General features: G+C 57.3%; 5 protein-coding genes across 5 annotated transcripts; 1 reads left to right on the top strand and 4 right to left on the bottom strand.

The window, feature by feature from the left end:
- Positions 1-317: 317 nt before the first annotated feature.
- PG986_002431 (tRNA synthetase class I) lies at positions 318-2,306 on the bottom strand (the record flags this gene model as incomplete). The annotated part of the gene is made up of 1 exon (XM_066838653.1): positions 318-2,306. One exon carries the CDS (start codon positions 2,304-2,306, stop codon positions 318-320), a length of 1,989 nt encoding a protein of 662 aa, XP_066703717.1.
- A 703-nt stretch (positions 2,307-3,009) lies between these two features.
- On the top strand, positions 3,010-3,711 carry PG986_002430 (CybS protein; the record flags this gene model as incomplete). Its single annotated transcript, XM_066838652.1, has 3 exons — positions 3,010-3,193; positions 3,259-3,276; positions 3,359-3,711. 3 exons carry the CDS (start codon positions 3,010-3,012, stop codon positions 3,709-3,711), a joined length of 555 nt encoding a protein of 184 aa, XP_066703716.1.
- Positions 3,712-4,456: 745 nt separating this feature from the next.
- Positions 4,457-5,601, bottom strand: PG986_002429 (uncharacterized protein; the record flags this gene model as incomplete). The annotated part of the gene is made up of 2 exons (XM_066838651.1): positions 4,457-4,917; positions 5,004-5,601. 2 exons carry the CDS (start codon positions 5,599-5,601, stop codon positions 4,457-4,459), a joined length of 1,059 nt encoding a protein of 352 aa, XP_066703715.1.
- Positions 5,602-6,243: 642 nt separating this feature from the next.
- On the bottom strand, positions 6,244-8,898 carry PG986_002428 (uncharacterized protein; the record flags this gene model as incomplete). Its single annotated transcript, XM_066838650.1, is given in 6 exon segments — positions 6,244-6,921; positions 6,989-7,286; positions 7,297-7,435; positions 7,447-8,323; positions 8,353-8,774; positions 8,859-8,898. The coding sequence occupies 6 exon segments, from the start codon at positions 8,896-8,898 to the stop codon at positions 6,244-6,246; spliced, it is 2,454 nt and encodes an 817-aa protein (XP_066703714.1).
- A 1,360-nt stretch (positions 8,899-10,258) lies between these two features.
- PG986_002427 (family 18 glycoside hydrolase) lies at positions 10,259-11,819 on the bottom strand (the record flags this gene model as incomplete). Its single annotated transcript, XM_066838649.1, has 3 exons — positions 10,259-10,815; positions 11,158-11,392; positions 11,646-11,819. The coding sequence occupies 3 exons, from the start codon at positions 11,817-11,819 to the stop codon at positions 10,259-10,261; spliced, it is 966 nt and encodes a 321-aa protein (XP_066703713.1).
- Between the last annotated feature and the right edge of the window lie 4,987 nt (positions 11,820-16,806).

The following is a 16,806-nucleotide window of genomic DNA, read 5'->3' as shown; positions in this document are numbered from 1 at the left end:
CACACCTACTTACAGATCAGACCTTTCGTTTATGCGTGCAACAGGGGCGTCGAAATTTGTAAAGCGTGGTGTGAAATGGGATGTCGTTATAGAGTGTGATGACTCTTTCGTCTAGGTATAGATACATACAGTTAGTTTGTTGTACATCTTGCGCCATGCTCTTTTTTCACAGCAAACCGCAAGTTCTATGGGTATATACACGTATCCGTCCGTCCTCCCTCTTTTCCATATGATACATCCTCTAAATCCCCGCCAGCCTTCATGCTTGCGGCCCAGCCAATTTTGTTCGCCCCTTTCCTTCCTTTTCTTTTTCACTTTTATTCCTTCTTCTTCGACTCCTCGCTATCATGCGGCCTGTCGCCTGATTCCTGTTCTTTGGCCTCATCCCACGCCTTATGCAGCGCCGCCGCCTTGACGTAGTCATCCTGGTAAGCAGAGTCTCTCTTTTGCGGGGGAGGGTAGTGCGGGAAAATCACCTCGTCCTGGGTCTCGGGGTCCTCCAGCCGCTCGAGGTGCTGCATCTCGTGTACAAAGTTGGCCGCCTCCTTGGTGCTGATCTTGATCGGCCTCTCGCCCTCGGGCGTGCCCTGCTGGACCAGCTCCTTGAGTTGGCGCACCCGGCCCGTGCCGGGCTCGCCCGGGTACTTCTTGCCGCTGCTCTTCCAGTCCGCGTCGCTGACCACCTTCACAATGCGCACAAAATGCTTGCCGCGCCGCAGGATCATGAGCTGGCCGTCGACCAGGAACCGGTGGTTTTCCTCGGGGAACCACGTCTTGACCGGCACAAAGGTCAGCTCGCCGACGGCCATGGGGCCCATTTGGGACTGAGCCCTCGGGGCGCCGCCGATGTAGGCGCCGCCGCTCGCCGTCAGCTTGTGGCCCTCGGAGCTGCTGCTGGCCAGGCCCGCGGCGTACAGGATCCGGCCGATGCTCCTCTGCTTTATGAGGGACTCGGGCAGCTCGATGTCGGGCTTGAACGCGACGGCCCGCTCCATGTTGGCGGGGCCCTTGGCGGGGTACTCGCCGATTTGGGCCTGCGCGCCGCCACTCGCCTTCCTGGTGTACCGTTGCCTGTGCTCGTCTTGGGTCTGCTGCGCCAGTTGGGGGCTGTGGACGAGAGCGACGACCTCAAACGCCAGTGTGTGGTGTGCGACCCGCTTGCTGGGGTCTTGCGCCTGTCTCTCCATTGTGCTCTTGATGGCGTCCATGGGCAAGAAGGTAAGGAGGCGCAGGAGGTTCTCAATGTCGGCGTCCGGGCGGCGCATGAAGTATCCGTACAGGTCGAAGGAGCTGGTCATGAAAGGGTCCAGCCAGACAGCGTTGCCGGCGCTCTTGCCGAACTTGGCGCCCGAGGAGTCGGTAAGGAGGGGGACGGTGAAGCCGACGGGGGTGTGCAGCAGGTCGTCGGGCATGCGCTTCTGGGGGTCGGGCTCGGTGTCGCGGAGGTACTTGATGGCCTCGATGCCCGTCACGATGTTTCCGTACTGGTCGGAACCGCCAATCTGCATCATGACCTGCCGGGGGCTCGAGAACATGTGCCACCAGTCCCAGGCCTGCATCAGAGGGTATATGAATTCGTCGAGGGGCATTCCCTCGCCTTCGAGTCTCCGCTTCACGTTGTCCCGGGACAAGAGGGGACCCATGCGCATGCCCGAAAAGAGGCGCTGGACGACTTCCATGAAGGAGGTGCTGTGGAACCAGGCACTGTTGTTCAGCAGGGCGCGATTCCACGACCACTCCTTCTTGTGACCGAGCCTGGCGGCAAGCTGGTCCACGTTCCGCCAGACTCGGCTGAGCTGGTAGTGGATCTTGGTGATGTTGGCGGTGACGTTGGTGCTGGTCATTTCGTCGCGGTCTTGCAGCCTGCCCGTCGGGTCGCCGACTCGGACGGTGGCGCCGCCGATCAGGCTGTTGGCGCCGTAGCCATGCATGTACATCCAGAACAGGGCCATCAGCGGCAGCAGGTGGCCGACGTGGAGGGAGGGCGCCGTGGGGTCAATGCCGACGTAGGCGCCGATGCGTTTCCGTTTCATGAGGGTGCCGATCTGCTCGTCGGTGCCGGCCAGGTCCTTGACGAAGCCGCGCTCTTTGAAGGTGTCCCATAAGTTCTGGACCTCGCCGGCGTCGATCTGGGCGGCCCTTGCTTGCCATGCGTCTTCGGCCGCGGTCCGCTTCGCTAGGACCCGGTTGGAGACGGAGCGTATTTGCAGGGAGGTCGAGCCCGCCAGGCGTTGCTTGAGGCAGCGACGGCATAATGTCGAGCGTGCCGCAGCGGAGTTGCGTAGAAGGGCTATCGAGAGCGCCATGATGGTGGGAGGAGGAATAATCGTCGATTCGGTTCGATTGGACTGAAACGGACGCTTGAAGTGGGAGGAAAAGGTGACGATTAGAAATACAGTAAGGCCGGAGCGGCACTCAAGAGGCTATCATTAGATCATGAAGGGCTTTGCAGTCGTCATAAAGAAAGGAGTGCAGAACAATTGCTCTGCTTGTATGTATGTAGATGCAATGGTGCCAATTGCGACGGGGCGGGCAGATCGTGAGCTGGATGGATGGACCCTTTGGGAAATTTTAGTTGATCGGCCACTGGAGCTGCGCCAAGGCCCGACCACCGATCCCGCCTAAGGTTCCTCGCCGGCCGCCTTACCTAAGCCACTAATGGAAGTCACTCGTGCACTGTTCTTCAGATGTTTGCAGGCTCGCTTACCTAACTGAGCCCCATAAATCCCACCCACCAATCAGGCGGCCGCTATTATGTATTGATCCTCGGCAATCCCAATTGGAATCGTCGGGTCGCGGAATCCAATGCAAGCTTGAAGTCCCAGAGTCTGTGCTTGCCAGCCGATTGAGTCCATCCACAACTTCAGACAAGCCTCTCGTCATCGCCCTCGGCACGCACTCACGACACACGACGACGACCACTGGTGGCCACACAACACACATACTCCCTTGAGAGCAGAGAAACCCCTCAAGCCGACATAGACACTGCGCATGCAAACATAACCGAAAATGGCCTCCATCATCCGACCCGCCCTGCTTCGGCAAACCGCCCTCGCGGCCTCGACTCGACGTGCCGCCGGTGTTTCCACAAGCCTCGCCCAGCAATCCGTGAGGAGCGCCGTCCTCAAGGGCTCGGCCCGCTGCGCTGCCTTCCACACCTCCAGCCGCCGGAGTCTGTTGCCTCCTGGTCCCCGTATGTTGTCACGAAGCCCATGCATTCCTGTGTCCAGAGTTACGACGCTAACGTTTCCATCGCAGAGGTCATCAAGGGAGGAGGTACGCATTCCCTGTCCTGCGCCTGAGTCCATTGGCGGGATTTCGATAAGGAGTCTATGGCAGAACTGACTCTCGGTCTTAGTGAACGATCCCGCGCCCGTTCCCGAGACGAGCCCCTCGCACGGCTCCTACCACTGGGTCTTCGACCGCGCCATCGCCGCCGGCCTCGTGCCCCTGACCGTCGCCCCCTTCGCCGCCGGCTCGCTCAACCCCACCTTTGATGCCCTGCTGTGCGCCTTCCTCCTCATCCACAGCCACACCGGCTTCCAGAACATCATTGTCGACTACATCCCCGCCATCCGCTACCAGAAGAGCCGCAAGGCCGCCATGTGGCTGCTCAACCTCGCCACCGTCACCGTCGGCATCGGCCTGTACGAGTTCGAGACGAACGATGTCGGTCTGACCGAGGCGATCAAGCGCGTCTGGAAGGCATAGGCGCATAGACTGGATGTGTTTGAGGGGAGTTCGGGGTGTAGAGAGAGAGAGAGAGAGAGAGAGAGAGAGGCAACGAGGCGGGTAGGAGGCAAGGCGGAAACCAAAACCAGCTTTACGAATCATCGGCATGGTTCCTTTTGTGGGGGGTGATTGGTGGCTTCTGTGACACGATACCAGTGCCCCCAAGACCTGCACCATGTACTGAATACAAATAGCATATACAAACTGTTTTCAACCTTCTACTGACGGCTCACCTTTTCAGCACTCAACAAGCCAATGCCAATTACGACGTGGACAGCCCAAATTGGATATGAGTTTTAAGTTCTGCTTCATATATAGGACTGGTTGGCCATTGCGGATGTCGTAGTGAATAGAAGGTGGATCAAGCATCCCGCCTAACATGCGTGAATGCGCCGGTTGCTGTCCAAACGATAGAATGAATCGAACAAAGCATCTCGAGAGTGGAAAGCCCCTGGAGGGAATTCATATGTGCATTTTCAGGGCGCACCAGTAAGCAGATGTTCATTCGTCTGTCTCGTGTCCAAGGGGCAACTTGGTGGGGATAAGTTACGGTCTATGGCCATCTCACCGCATATAAGGGGCTTCTCCAGAGTCGTAGTGATCGACCAGACAGACTTACTCATACATACCTATTTAGCTACAATACAGAAACAAAAGAAAAAAAGGAAAAAAAAAAAAAAAAAAAAACCATAACCTAAGCGCCTATCTCTCTGTTGTCTGTTTGTCACTCCTCCCTCCACCGAATACTCCAGTCCCCCTTGGCGAAGCTGGGCTCGACCACTTTCCCATTCATGAAGGCTTCGCAAAGCCTCCTGCTTTGTTTCGTTTCTCCCTTATCCCGTTCGCCCTCACCGTGAGCCTTCTTGGCATTCTTCTTCCCGCCCTTGTTCTTTGCCTTGCTACTGCCCCCTTCATCCTCCCCGTGGTGAGAGCGGTCTTCCTCCTCAACGGCAAACCCGAAAGCGACCCCCCTCCGCGCCGCGCACCGCACCATCTCCCGCTCACGCGCCCGGCGCTGGCCCGCGAGCCTCTTCTGGAGGGCTTCCTCGCTCTCGTCCGTCCGCTCGGCCCGCCCCTTTTCGCCGCCCACGCTGCCGTTCACTTCGGACACGGACTGCGGGGGGCGGATGCGGGTGCCGCTGCGGACGGACATGCGGGCCAGCACGTCGCCGTCGATTTCGGGTCCTGGGGGTGGAGGTCGGGGGCGTAGCTGTTAGGGTCGTGGAGCAGCAGTGCTCTGTCGGGTTGGTGGTGGTATTGCTGGTTTGAACGAGATGCTTGGTCGGGGTGCGCTTCTTCGTTTTGGTCGTGACTGCCACTGCTGCCGGGCCGGTCGTGCGCTTCCTCTTCTGCTTCGGGGCCGTCCTCGTTCCTTTGGTCGCGGTGGTGGGGGAACACCTCGTCCTCGACCGTGGAACACGAGACCAGGATCCGGGCATCACCCTTCACTTTCTTCGTCTTGTGCTGATGCTGCGTGCTGCCCTTGGCATTCCAACCGCCTTGCTTTGGCTTTTCAGCCGCCGTCCCGTCCTCGCTAGTTTGACCGTCACCATCATCAACCTTCGTCTCATCCTTGCCCTTCTCCTTCTCCTTCTCCTTCTCCCTCCCCAACAGGAACCGCACAAACACCCCCTCGATCGCCCGGTCCAGCTTCCCGGGCTTGCGGCCACGGCACCGGCTGGAGCAGTACTTGACCTCCGTCTTCTCTGCCGCCTTGTCCGGGTGCTGGGTTTGGGTCTGCTTGCGCTGCCCGATGACGCGCCCGCACGAGTGGCAGTACGGCGTCGCCTCGCCGCCGGGCAGGAGATAGTACGGCGCGGGCGTGGCCTGGGACTTGGCCGGGCGGGACCAGCTGTCCATCCAGCTCATTTTGCTGGCGGCGGTAGTGGCGGGTTTGCTGCCCCTTGCCCGTTTGCTGCTCTTGCTGGTGCCGTCACGGCTGCTGCCGGTGGAGGTCGAGTATGAGCGGCACTGAGGATTGCGCTCAGGCTCTACACAACCACCAAATGACAGTAGAGACGGCGGCTGCCCTCGTAGTTGGTTCAACGATTTTGCGTGTTGTCGACGTGAGAGCGACGATGGAGAAACACCGTAGGCGCGAAGATGCTTCTCCCAACAATTGCGACTTTGTGAATATCTGCTTTCAGCCAACAATCTATTATGAAGCGCTCTCAATTTCCGAAATGCCAACCAGAGTTCACTACTGGTCATGATCCAATGACGGATACGTCAAAAGGTGAGTTCGGGCTGGGCATGGCGATATACATAGGACATGGCAGAATAATGATGTCATCAGGGTCCAATCCTCAACCTTTCCCGTATTGAATGATGTACCCAGGCACAAAGTGCCTTGTACACATCACAGTATAAATTCTAGATGCAGACATTATTATGAGTAGTCATCTTCATGCAAACGAATGATACGTTCGTTCCACTCGCATGGCTTGATATTGACCGGCTTCTATCTTTGTAAGGTAACATAAGTCTGGGAAGATATATCCATTACACCATTCACCGGTTCGTCTCATCAATACTGCCCTTCCCAAACCTAACCCCCAGCCCTCCAATATCCCTCCGGAAGAACTTGCCAAAGTTCTTCAGATTACCTTCAACACCGCCATTATTACCACTACTGTTACCAGCCCCGCTGCCGCCCTGCCCTGCCGCGGGCGTGCCAATCCTCTCCACGCCGTCCCGCGCCGCGCTCAGGAGCTTCTCGCCCAGCGACGTCGGGTCGAACCTTGTAGCGCCTTGGTTCGCCCCCGCGCCGCCCGCGAGGTTGGTGTTCAAAGTAATACCCAGCCCGCTGCTGCCGATCCCGTTGCTGCTCAGCAGCGGCGTCAGCAGCGCGCTCTGCTGCACCAGCTTATCGTTGCTCGCGCTGTCGCGGTGGATCGCGAACAGCTCCAACAGGTGGCTGTGGTCCTGCTTCCGGACCCCCTTGAGCTCGAGGATCTTCTTGAAGTTGGTGTCGGACCGGTCCCCGATGTGGATCAGGTACGCCTGCACCAGCCCCTCGGGCGGCGACGGCCGCACCTGCAGCGTCTTGAGTAGCGGGTCGATCCGCGTCATGGCCGCGTTCACGCGCTTGACGAAGCCGGCCGGGGGCACGTGAGGCTCGGAAGACGGGTTGTGGTACGACAAGAGATTCTCGAAGGCTTTGGTGAGGACGTATTTGTCAAGCAACATCTGCATACCATATTAGTAACGGCGTCCTGGCACGTAAGCATCTGTGACTTGCCTGTTCAGCGCCCACCTCGGAGACGGGCCGGCATTGCACAATGTTGGAAATGTACGTGTTCGAGAGATGTTCCACGAGGTTGTCCGCAAAGGCCCTCGCGTACTGCGGCTTGACCACCACGGCCAGGATCTCCTCCGTCTTGGAGTTGACCTGCTTCACCAGTTCGCCCACGTAGGAGCTCTGGTCCCCGACGCTCTCCATCTTGCTCCAGTTGGTGTTCTTCATCTCGCGCCAGGCCACCTCGCACTCCAGCTCGACCTTGTTGACCAGGTCGCCGACGGCCCGCGCTGGCGGCGCCAAGAAAAGAGTCGGCCTGCGACGACAGGTCCACCTTGGACGACAGTTCGGGGTCAATCCGCTTCTTGATGCTGTCTTCTAGTTGTTCCGAGTTGGTGTGCCAGAAGTCCGCCGTGTTCAAGACGAGTATCACATCGTGGACCGAGGCCCCTGAAGGGGGCTCCTCTGTAAGATACCCAGCAGTACTTGTTGCGCGTACTCATCCAAGTACTTGGCGAATGTCCGGGTCAGGTCCAGCAGCCTCTCGCTCGTAGATAGCTTCGCGCATTGTGATAATGTGACTTTGTAGAAATGGAACAGCTCAATGGCCGAGTTAATGACGGCTTGGGGCGAGAACTCCTCGTCTGGCGGGATCAACGGCTGCGCCTTGTACCTGGGAATCATGGAGGCCAAGGCCTTGTCCTGCGAATCGACCCAGAGACTCAAGTACGGCTCGAACGCCACCGATACGGAGCCGTTGAAGCTCTGCGTCCTCTCGTCGGAAGAGGTGACCGAGTTGATGGTATCGATGCTGGCCCGCGGCCTGTCGGCAAACTTGCGCTCCAGCCCTTGCTCAAAGTCCATGGTCTCCTGGAGGCAGCTGAGGAGCAGGTTGACGTCGATCTTGACGCCGTCGGTGCGGCGCATGCTGCGCTCGAGGATGCCCTTGAAGTCGTCACGGGTGCCGTCGCAGAAGGCGGTGGCGAGCACCTCGCCGACCTTCCAGTGGGGCGGGAAGATGCCGTAGTGCTCCTCCTCGTACGCCTTGATCATGCGTCGGAACCAGGCGTAGCGGCGGCCGATGTTGTCGAGGCTCCCCGCCTCGTCGTTGCCGCGGAAGACCTGCCGGTACTCGCGCAGCTCCGTGTTGACGTACCAGGCCACGAGGCGGGACTTGGCGGGCTCGCCGAGGGCGTCCATGACGGCGCAGGCCTCGATCAGGGTACTCCGGCGGGCCGCGACCTCGCCCTTGGCGAAGGCCAGCTCGAAATCCTCGCAGATCTGCTCGAGCAGCTCGCGCTGCAGGTCGCCGACCCCCGGCTGAGGGTGGCGATCTGGTCGATGCTGCGGTAGCTGTTGAAGTGGCGCATGAGCTGCAAGACGGCCTGCAGCAGGGAGGCGCACTCGCGGTACTGGCGGGTCTTGGCGAGGCCGCGCAGCTGCTCGTAGGCAGTCGTCAGCATCTGCAGGCGCTTGAGGGCGGTCATGGAGAGGGTGAGGTTGCGCTTGGTGCCGTCGAGGCGCTTGATGTCGGCGGTCATGCTGGTGATGTTCTGCTCGGTCTGGATGGCGCGGGAGCGGACGGTCTCGATCTTGCGGAAGAGCCCGGCGAGCTCGGCCTGGGCGGACTGCATGCGCTCGAGGGAGGAGTCGGGCCCGTAGGCCTGGGCGGTCTCGAGCTCGGTGATCTCGGTGGACAGGGCATTGTTCTGCTTGTTGAGGTTTGTGGAGACGCGGGAGATGGAGGAGACGGTCGAGGGGTGGGCGAACAGCAGGTTCAAATGGTCGATCGGGTCGTAGTGAACTGTGTGGTTGCGATAACCTCGTGTCAGTCTTGTGGAAGCTGGGTCGGTGATGCTTCTCGAGTCAAAAGGCAAGGCAAGCTAACCTGCGTCCAGCGACAGCGACTCCCCTGCACTACCGTTCATCGTGGGCGAGATCTGAGACTCGGTTGTCCGACCATGAGGGAGGGGGCCACGTTTCCGAAGCTTACGTGCGTTGCAGGCTTCTTTCGATTGCTTGAACCGGGCGCAATTGGTGTTGAGAGAAGGAGAGGGAAGACCAATAGTAGAGAGTGCCGCGCCTGGGATGTTTGAAACGGTGTTGCATTGACTTCAGGTCGCCTTACCCAGATTCCATTAGTAGTCGTAGGTTAGTAGGTAGCAGCTGTGCTGGCGACAGGCGGCTCACGGAACTTGCCGGGCCCGCTCTAGAAGGGGGGGTTACCTCATATTTACTCACTTATGGGGGTTGATTGATTAGATGTTATGGGTTTCAGCTTCAGTAAGTAAACTCCCTTTACATCGACCACAAAATCAAGAACGTAGACTGATCGTAAGATAATTGATGGTTATTGATGTAACCGTACCTGAGAGTGATCTCCTAGCTGCCCTCGACTTCAAGTTGAAACCTCAGTGGCTCAAAACGCTGGGTGGGTTCCTGGTCTTGGAAGCAGTGAATAGCTGAATTGAGTTGGGCGCCCCAGTGATGTCAAATGCCCCTGTAACGAATGGATCGCCCGCAACGCAACGCTGCCGGAAAGAAACTGCTAGAGACAAACATGATCACCAGCCTCGAGCCTTTAGTTATTGTGGTTTTGTATAAGCCGTCCTTTTCTTTTCCTCTATTCCTGCCTTCCCTTCCTGTAGCTAGTAAACCGTGCATGACGACGATAAAAGTTCATTAGACGATTGATCGATCCAAACTCCGTGACGCCAGCCTGAATGTCAAAAGTCCCTCCGCCCTCCCCCCAATGTAATGAAATGTAAGTAAACGCTCCTCCCCTGTGATGACTCCCGGTGCACATCGCAGAGTCCACGTCGATGATGCAGTCACTCCCTCCTGCGTTGCAAATGCTTAAATGCAAAAACATGCCTCCCATTCATCATCGGGTATCATCAACATTTAGGACGTATGCAATGCCCGGAAGCCAGCCGCAACCAGACTCCGCGACGTATCCTGGGCGTCGGCCGGCCCTGTCCAGTAAAAGAGTCCCTGGCAAGGAGGTCAGCCATCAGGAAATTCTCCGAGTGTGGATGGGTGGGGCACGCGGAAATCCTTAGGACTACCCCGGATTTGATATCATTTTGCCCCCCTTTTCAGGTTCGCTCTCCCCTTCCCTTTATTTTCCTATAAAATGGAGGAGCATGATGGACAAGGAAAGGAGGGAGAGAATGGGGGAAAGAAAGGAAAGAAGAAAAAAAGAAAAAAAAAGAAAGAAACATACCCCTAACCCCTTGTGCTTGCAAAACCGCGCCTTCATCTTGACCGTGTCCGGGTTATCGTAACTCACGAACCCCCGTCCCCGCCGACGCAGCTCGCTGCGCCCACGCGCTTGTCCGTGACCTCCTTCGCCCCGCGGCGCGGCAGCTGGTGGTACTCGAACGCCCCCGTCCCGTCCTCGCCGCCGTGCCCGCCCTTGGGCCGGTGGCCCGGGCCCGTCACGCCCAGGAAGCTGCGGCCGTAGACGGGGATGCCCAGGTTGATACGGGACGCCGGGCAGCCGCGGCTCAGCAGGTGCGCCACGGCTCCGGCTGCCGAGGGACTATCGTCTCCTTTGTCCTTGGAGGTGGAGGAGGAGGTGGAGGAAGAGGACGACATGGAGTACAGCTGCGCGTGGTGCCCGCTCCGGTGCGTCCAGGGCCCGTAGAAGTCGTACGCCATCAGGTTGACGCTGTCGAGGTACGACGCCGCGGCGCGCACGTCGACGCAGCTGAGTAGCGATCGGTCCGCGGGCAGCGCCGCCGTCACGAGGAACTGGTCGTCGGGCAGCCACTGCCGCACCGCGTCCAGGAGGGCGACGAAGTCGGCGCCTTGTTGCGGGTCCGAGGGGTATTCCCAGTAGACTAGAGGGGAAAGGTTAGTTGGGGGTTTTCTTTTCGAGTTTGGTCACAGTAGCCGATGATGGCAACTGATGTATCTTGGTTTGGACATCGTATGAGAGAAACATCGGAGAAGTCTCGGAGATTCTGTAGGTGGATGTTCTTCTCAAAGGACAGGGGCAGAGTGGAGGGTAAAATCCCAGCTCACACGAAAAGGGGAAACAGGAGGTGAGGCAAGGAGGAACCCTCTCACCCTGGTCCTCCCACCCTCTTGTTTTGCGGACTCGCTCAGCCCGGTGCGGGTGCGGCAAACCCATCGAAGAACAAGGAGGGAAAAAAAAAAGAAAATGTCTCAAAAAAACTCACTATCGATCCCATCCAGCCCCGACGCCTCGACCAGCCCCTTGGCCGAGCGCGCAAAGTTGTCCCGCAGCAGCGCGCTGGCCGCCACGAGCGGAAAGGCCTCGCTCGCCCCTGCGCCGCCGCCCACCGACAGCACGACGCGCAGGTGCGGGTGCGCCTGCTTCAGGTGCATCAGCGAGCCCAGGCCGCCCTGGACGCCGTCGCAGGGGGCTTGGGTGTCGGCCCACTCGTCACTGAGCTGTGGTTTTTGGGTGGGTGTCAGCTTCCGGTGGTCTCTGCTCTGTATGTCTTGTCTCGAAGAATCTTTTGGGGTAAGGGGGCGTCGTCGTCATGGTATGGGGTGGAAGGTTCGATAATCGGTCCCGGGGACTTGGTACCGAGACCATGTCTGAGACCGTTTGCGAACCCGTGGGACATTGGGGGATAGAGAGGGGAAGCATCACTTCCATCCATCTTTCTCTCGTTGCCCGTCAGGTATGTTCAAAACTTACAAAGATGGATCCGTCCATGGCCACGCTGGCGAAGCCGTAGAAGACGTGGCTGATGCAGCTGTAGTTCATCATGCCGGGCGTGAAGCCGCTGTAGATTTTGTGGTTCGGGAAGTAGACGGCATTGGTGAAGTAGACGCCGCTGGTGGCGATGCGTTTCCGGGAGGACGAACTCATTGTGTGTGTGCGTGTGTGGAAAGGGATGTAGTAGGAGGATGAAGAGGTAGTAAGGAGGACGGAGGAGGAGGATAAACAGTATAGCAGTACGTGCTGCCCACAGACTGGAGTGGCAGTGATCAAGAGGGAGGAGATCAGAACACAAAATTGTCCGGCGTCGTCGATGTCGTCGTGGTCTGTGATGGTGGTGGTCGACAAGGAGGAGGGAACAGAGGATGTTCAGACGTAGTAGACAGCATCCGAGTTCGGAAGAGGTCCGAAGAGAAGGAGAGGGAGAAGGAAAGGCAAGAAGCCAGAAACCTTCAGTATGATGTATGTCGGATGTAAGCAACCAATCTCACAGCCGCCCCTTGTCCGCGGGAAGCGATGTTAGCGACGAGACGATGCGGGTGTGTTGGACGGAGCGACGTGTACGGGAGTGTCCAGCTCAGAGTGAGAGTGAGAGTAGGGGCAAGATGTAAGTAGAGTAATAACAACACCGCCGACAGTGTCGAGTCAGAAGCATGATGACTGCCCCCCCACGGAGCAAACGTATGAAAGGTATTATAGCCACAAGACCGGGTTTTTTTCTCTCTCTTTTTCAACCAGAGTCAAAATAAAGACGGGTCGGAGACGTCGGTCCTATCGGTGTGTTCTTTCTCTCGTCTCTGGATGTCTCGGGTCTGATCCGAGGTACAGAAGCAAGCACTCAGTCAACCGGGTTTAAGGCGGGCTGTAGCGAAAACCTTATCCAGCGATTTGACAGCGGACTGGACCTATGCGTGTGTGAGGTATGTGTGTATGAGCACGAGCGAGTGAGTGGCCGGGTGTATGTGTGTGTGTGTGTGCGTGTGTGGGGGTTGGGCGCAAAAGTGCGTGAGAGCGCGCGCGTGTAAGTAAGGTAATAAGAGAGTGAGCGAGGTGGACGTGAAGGCAGGGCTGAGCCAGTATAGTGGAGCAGAAAGCGAAGACCGGAAATCACATTTACATGCTGCCTACTTACATATACGGTACTTACATGCTGGTACTGATTTCTGTTCTGTCTAAAACGCATCACAGAGAGGAGGAGGGGCTGCGGGCGGGTGCGAGCACCGTTCCAGGGTTAGTAGAGATATTTTCATCTCCCGAGAAGTAAGTGGCATCGTCGAAGCTCCGAGATCAGCACCGTCGGATTGGCATGCATGACATAATGGCCAGGCTGGGGGTGGAGGCAGGTCGAAGTGGACAGGACCAGCAGCATCCTGCGCCAGGGTCAGGGTCCCCCCCCCTCTCCTCCGTTTCGAGAGGAGCCAGCAAATCCAGCCGACCAGCAGCAGCAGCAGTAGCAACGGCCAAGCGGCGGCGGCATCTTGTGGTTGGTAACAAGCGGGTTGGAGCAAGGGTCCGCACCGAGCGAGCCAGGAAGGAAGGAAGGTGGAAGGGCAGGCAGGTAGGTTGCGGGAAGGTGGGCAACTGAGACGATGTGCGTAGCCTACCCTCGATGTGAGATCGTGAGGGCAGGCACACACACACACACACACAGACAGACAAAGACACAGACGCACTGGCTGGGGCTGCGACTATACTTGGCCAGCTAGTAGCCATGTACCATACGCCAAGACGCATCACGACAAAGAGGAGAGAGGCACGGAAGAGAGGGTACGAACGGGCCAAGTAGTTGTCTGGTGAGTAGCGTATCAGGAAAGCCGTCAGTAGCAGGTATACTGTAGCTACAGTCCTGGCTACAGTAGCGCGCGTGGGGAAACAGGTGTCCTGGATGATCGATGTCTTTGGACTTTCCCACTCTTTGGTTGTGCTCAATGATTCTCATGTCGTCTACCGGTGATACACATATTCGACTAGCTCCGATTAATGGGCCCAGGAATGGAGGAGACCAGGGAAAACTGACCGCCTAGTTCGTACTTTTGCTCCCTCTTTTGCTGGGCACTTTGGGTTTGTGGGTCGCTGCAGAGGCTGCTTTGAGTAAGGCGGCTGTCTCCATTGGCCAGTGGGAGCCCAGTAGGGTAAGTAGGGTAAGTAGGGTAAGCTGGGTAAGCTGTAGGGTAGGTAGTCTACTGCTGAGGGCACCTGGGCAGTATGTAGAGCGCAGGGTACGGTACAAGTGATGGCCAGACAAAGGCACTCATGGTCTGACTTCCATCACTTGTGATACCTAGCGCGCGTCTGCTTTGCCCTGGGCTAGGTATCATGGATGGCCAAGGCGACTGGTTCTGGTTCTGGTGCTGCCGGTGCTGGCTTGGGCCTTGGGGTCGGGTCCTTTAAGCGATCATGGACGTTTAGGGAAGCGCACTATCGGGGATCCTTGCGCGCTTGGGGCTTGGGGATTTTGACATATCGCGATATAGGCAGGCTTGGGGGTTGGTGCTAAGGTTAGTGTCGACAGCTGAGGAGCGAGGTAAGTTCATAAGTACATGCATGTCACAGATTTGGTGGTCGCGCTAAAGTTGCTCTGCTTTGCCTTAGCCGGAGCGGAGGTCGACTTTTTGCTCAAGAAAGACGATTGCTGAGGCGCAGAGGGGCCGCTTCCGCTTTCATAATGGCTGGCAGAACACCAACTAGGTAGTCCCAAGCGGGAAACTCGAAAGTGACCAGTGTCTCATCGCAGCTCGACGCTCACTATCATCCACGGGCGCTTGTTGCCGCAGGCAATGAATGCATGTAACGGCAAAACTTTTGCCATGCAGATGGCTGTTGCGGCCACCCAGGTCACCGAGGCCCGGATTGGCGGGGGTAAAAGGCAGTGTACATGAAAGTGTAGCACCGCGAGCGACTTTAATCAAAGGCAGACACAGACACGCAAGGACTAGCTGCGGCCCTGGGGGCACCGAAGCGAGCGCGGGCGGATATGTCCTTCCTTGCATGAGCGCGGAGCGTCGTGAGCATGAGCGCAGTTTTTTTCTTCTTCTTCTTCTTTCTCTTTCCTGTGTTGTGTGCTTTCTGCATGGGTTGGTCGGACTGTTGCTCGAGTTTGGCAAGCGTTCTCGGACCGGGGTCCCGGAGAATTTCGGCCAAAATCCAGAGCGTCTCCGGCAGGGAAGGAAGGTGACGTTGTTGGGCATTGCTTGAGAGTGGCCTTTGGTGGAATCCAAGGATCAATCGATTGTTTACTGTGCGTACATACATCATACAGTCAGACAATTCCCATCAGCCAGCGCTGGCAGAGATCCAGCCACGACGTAACAGAAGGATGCCATGTCAGAGCAGCATGGCGGTTGTGTCTTATTAGGTTAGGCTTTAGTCAGGCCAGGACGAGAGCCACAGCAACAGTGACACGATACATGACTAGCGAGTCACTGGGTCTATCTTGCCGCGATTGAGAAGGTCTCCTCCGGCGCGGCCAGTTTAATCTATCTGGTCCTACCCACGGCATGCTGGGTACATACATACACGCATGTGTACATCGTGGATGCGTATCTGCATCTGCATTCTGTAGGCCAGAAATACGGCCTCGCGTTAATGAGCATCGGGTGTCGGGTGTCGGCAAGTCCACACACTTTAAGACAGGCAGACAGCCAGGTTCCGCCGCCTCCTTCTTCTCTTTTGCATAGGGCAGAGCAGAGAGCAGAGAGCAGAGAGCAGAGAGCAATTGAACAATGTCAACAAAAGAACAAACAAAATAAAGATAGCCATGGAACGCATTGCTACTCGCAACTCGCCTACTACTAGACCGAGAGATCAGACTTGCCTTTTTCGGATGCAGAAATGTCACCGTTTCTTCAGAGGCCTATTGGCTTGAGCGGCCCAGGATCATGCTGGACCAGGGATGCTTGTGTCATGTTCTTCCAGAAACAACCCCCGCTTTGTTCTAAAGCCCGTCCACTGGTATCAATCGATCCAGTCCAGTCCATGATCCCTAATCCATGGCCGAACCTCCTCCATTGACACCTCAAACATGACTGCTCGCTATCAACGGTGAGTGAGTAGAGTAGCAGCAGCAGTGTCAGCCACCTTGTTAGACCGCCAGGCCCAGGCTCTAGTCGGGCCATTTCCCCATGCCAACCCCAAACATGGCAAGCCGCCTAACGTCTAAGCTATGCTTCACCAATCTAGCAAATTACTTACTGCTCAGTAAGATTGAGTAAGCAAGAGAAGCCGGGGTCATGGAACGGCAGAGAAAGCATGAGACTAGGAGTAAAATCGCCAGGACTCGGGGTAACAATCGACGCCGGGATTGTCGTAGTGCAATCTTGACGTTGGGGGTCTGGTCGCTCTGCCGACTGTGCTTTCTTGTTCGCTTGTTGCCGGCGCAATTCATTGACCGCCGCTTGCTGGCAGGGCCAAGGGAGACAGAGATACCCAACGAAGCTCACGCATGCAGGCCCGATGGATGGCCATGCCCATCCATGCATTGGTCTCAGATAACTGGGGGGGGACGGAAGTTTATCCTTGTGTGACATCAACATGACACGGGAAGCCATGGCCTCCAGCCAGATATACCGGTATTGGATGTTAGCAGCTGCTGTTGTCAGTGGTCAGGAGCCCCTATACGCCTGCAAGCATGCATACATACCTACGGGGGATTTCGATATTTGCCGGTGCGTTGGGTTGTCGATCCATATATCTCGCCTTCGGCCGCTTTCGAGAAGAGGACAGAAGACTGCACCACCACGTGGCTGATGGACGGGCAGTGCCGTGGATATCACCTGGAGGAAGCATGTTGGAAGAGATTGGGAAATTTCGGTGAGAGATTGGCTACAGACACGGCCGTCTCGTGATTGGCGACGGACGGCGCGGTGATGGCCCGCCACCTGAGGTAGCTTCGTAGTCTTTATTTTGATTCGATTCCTATGCTAAAGAAGATGTGCAGGACGGCCGTTTCCTGTCAAGGTCATGGTTCGTTCGGGTGGTTCGTCATGTCAGATGCGTGTGTTTCCTTGTTGGGACGCAAGACACTGTACGTGTCGGTTTTTCGACAGCGACAGATCCGGAGAAAAAAAAAGGTCTAGGCTAAGGTGGCCGGAGGCAGTCGTGCCCGATTGGAGTCGGAGTCGGAGTCGAGCCGAGCCTG

This window comes from Apiospora aurea (assembly GCF_038362705.1).
Source record: "Apiospora aurea strain CBS 24483 chromosome Unknown utg000002l_segment0_segment0, whole genome shotgun sequence".
NCBI classification, from domain to species: domain Eukaryota; kingdom Fungi; phylum Ascomycota; class Sordariomycetes; order Amphisphaeriales; family Apiosporaceae; genus Apiospora; species Apiospora aurea.
The sequence above is the reverse complement of the archived record's forward strand: the minus strand, read 5'-3'. Positions and strand labels throughout refer to the sequence as shown.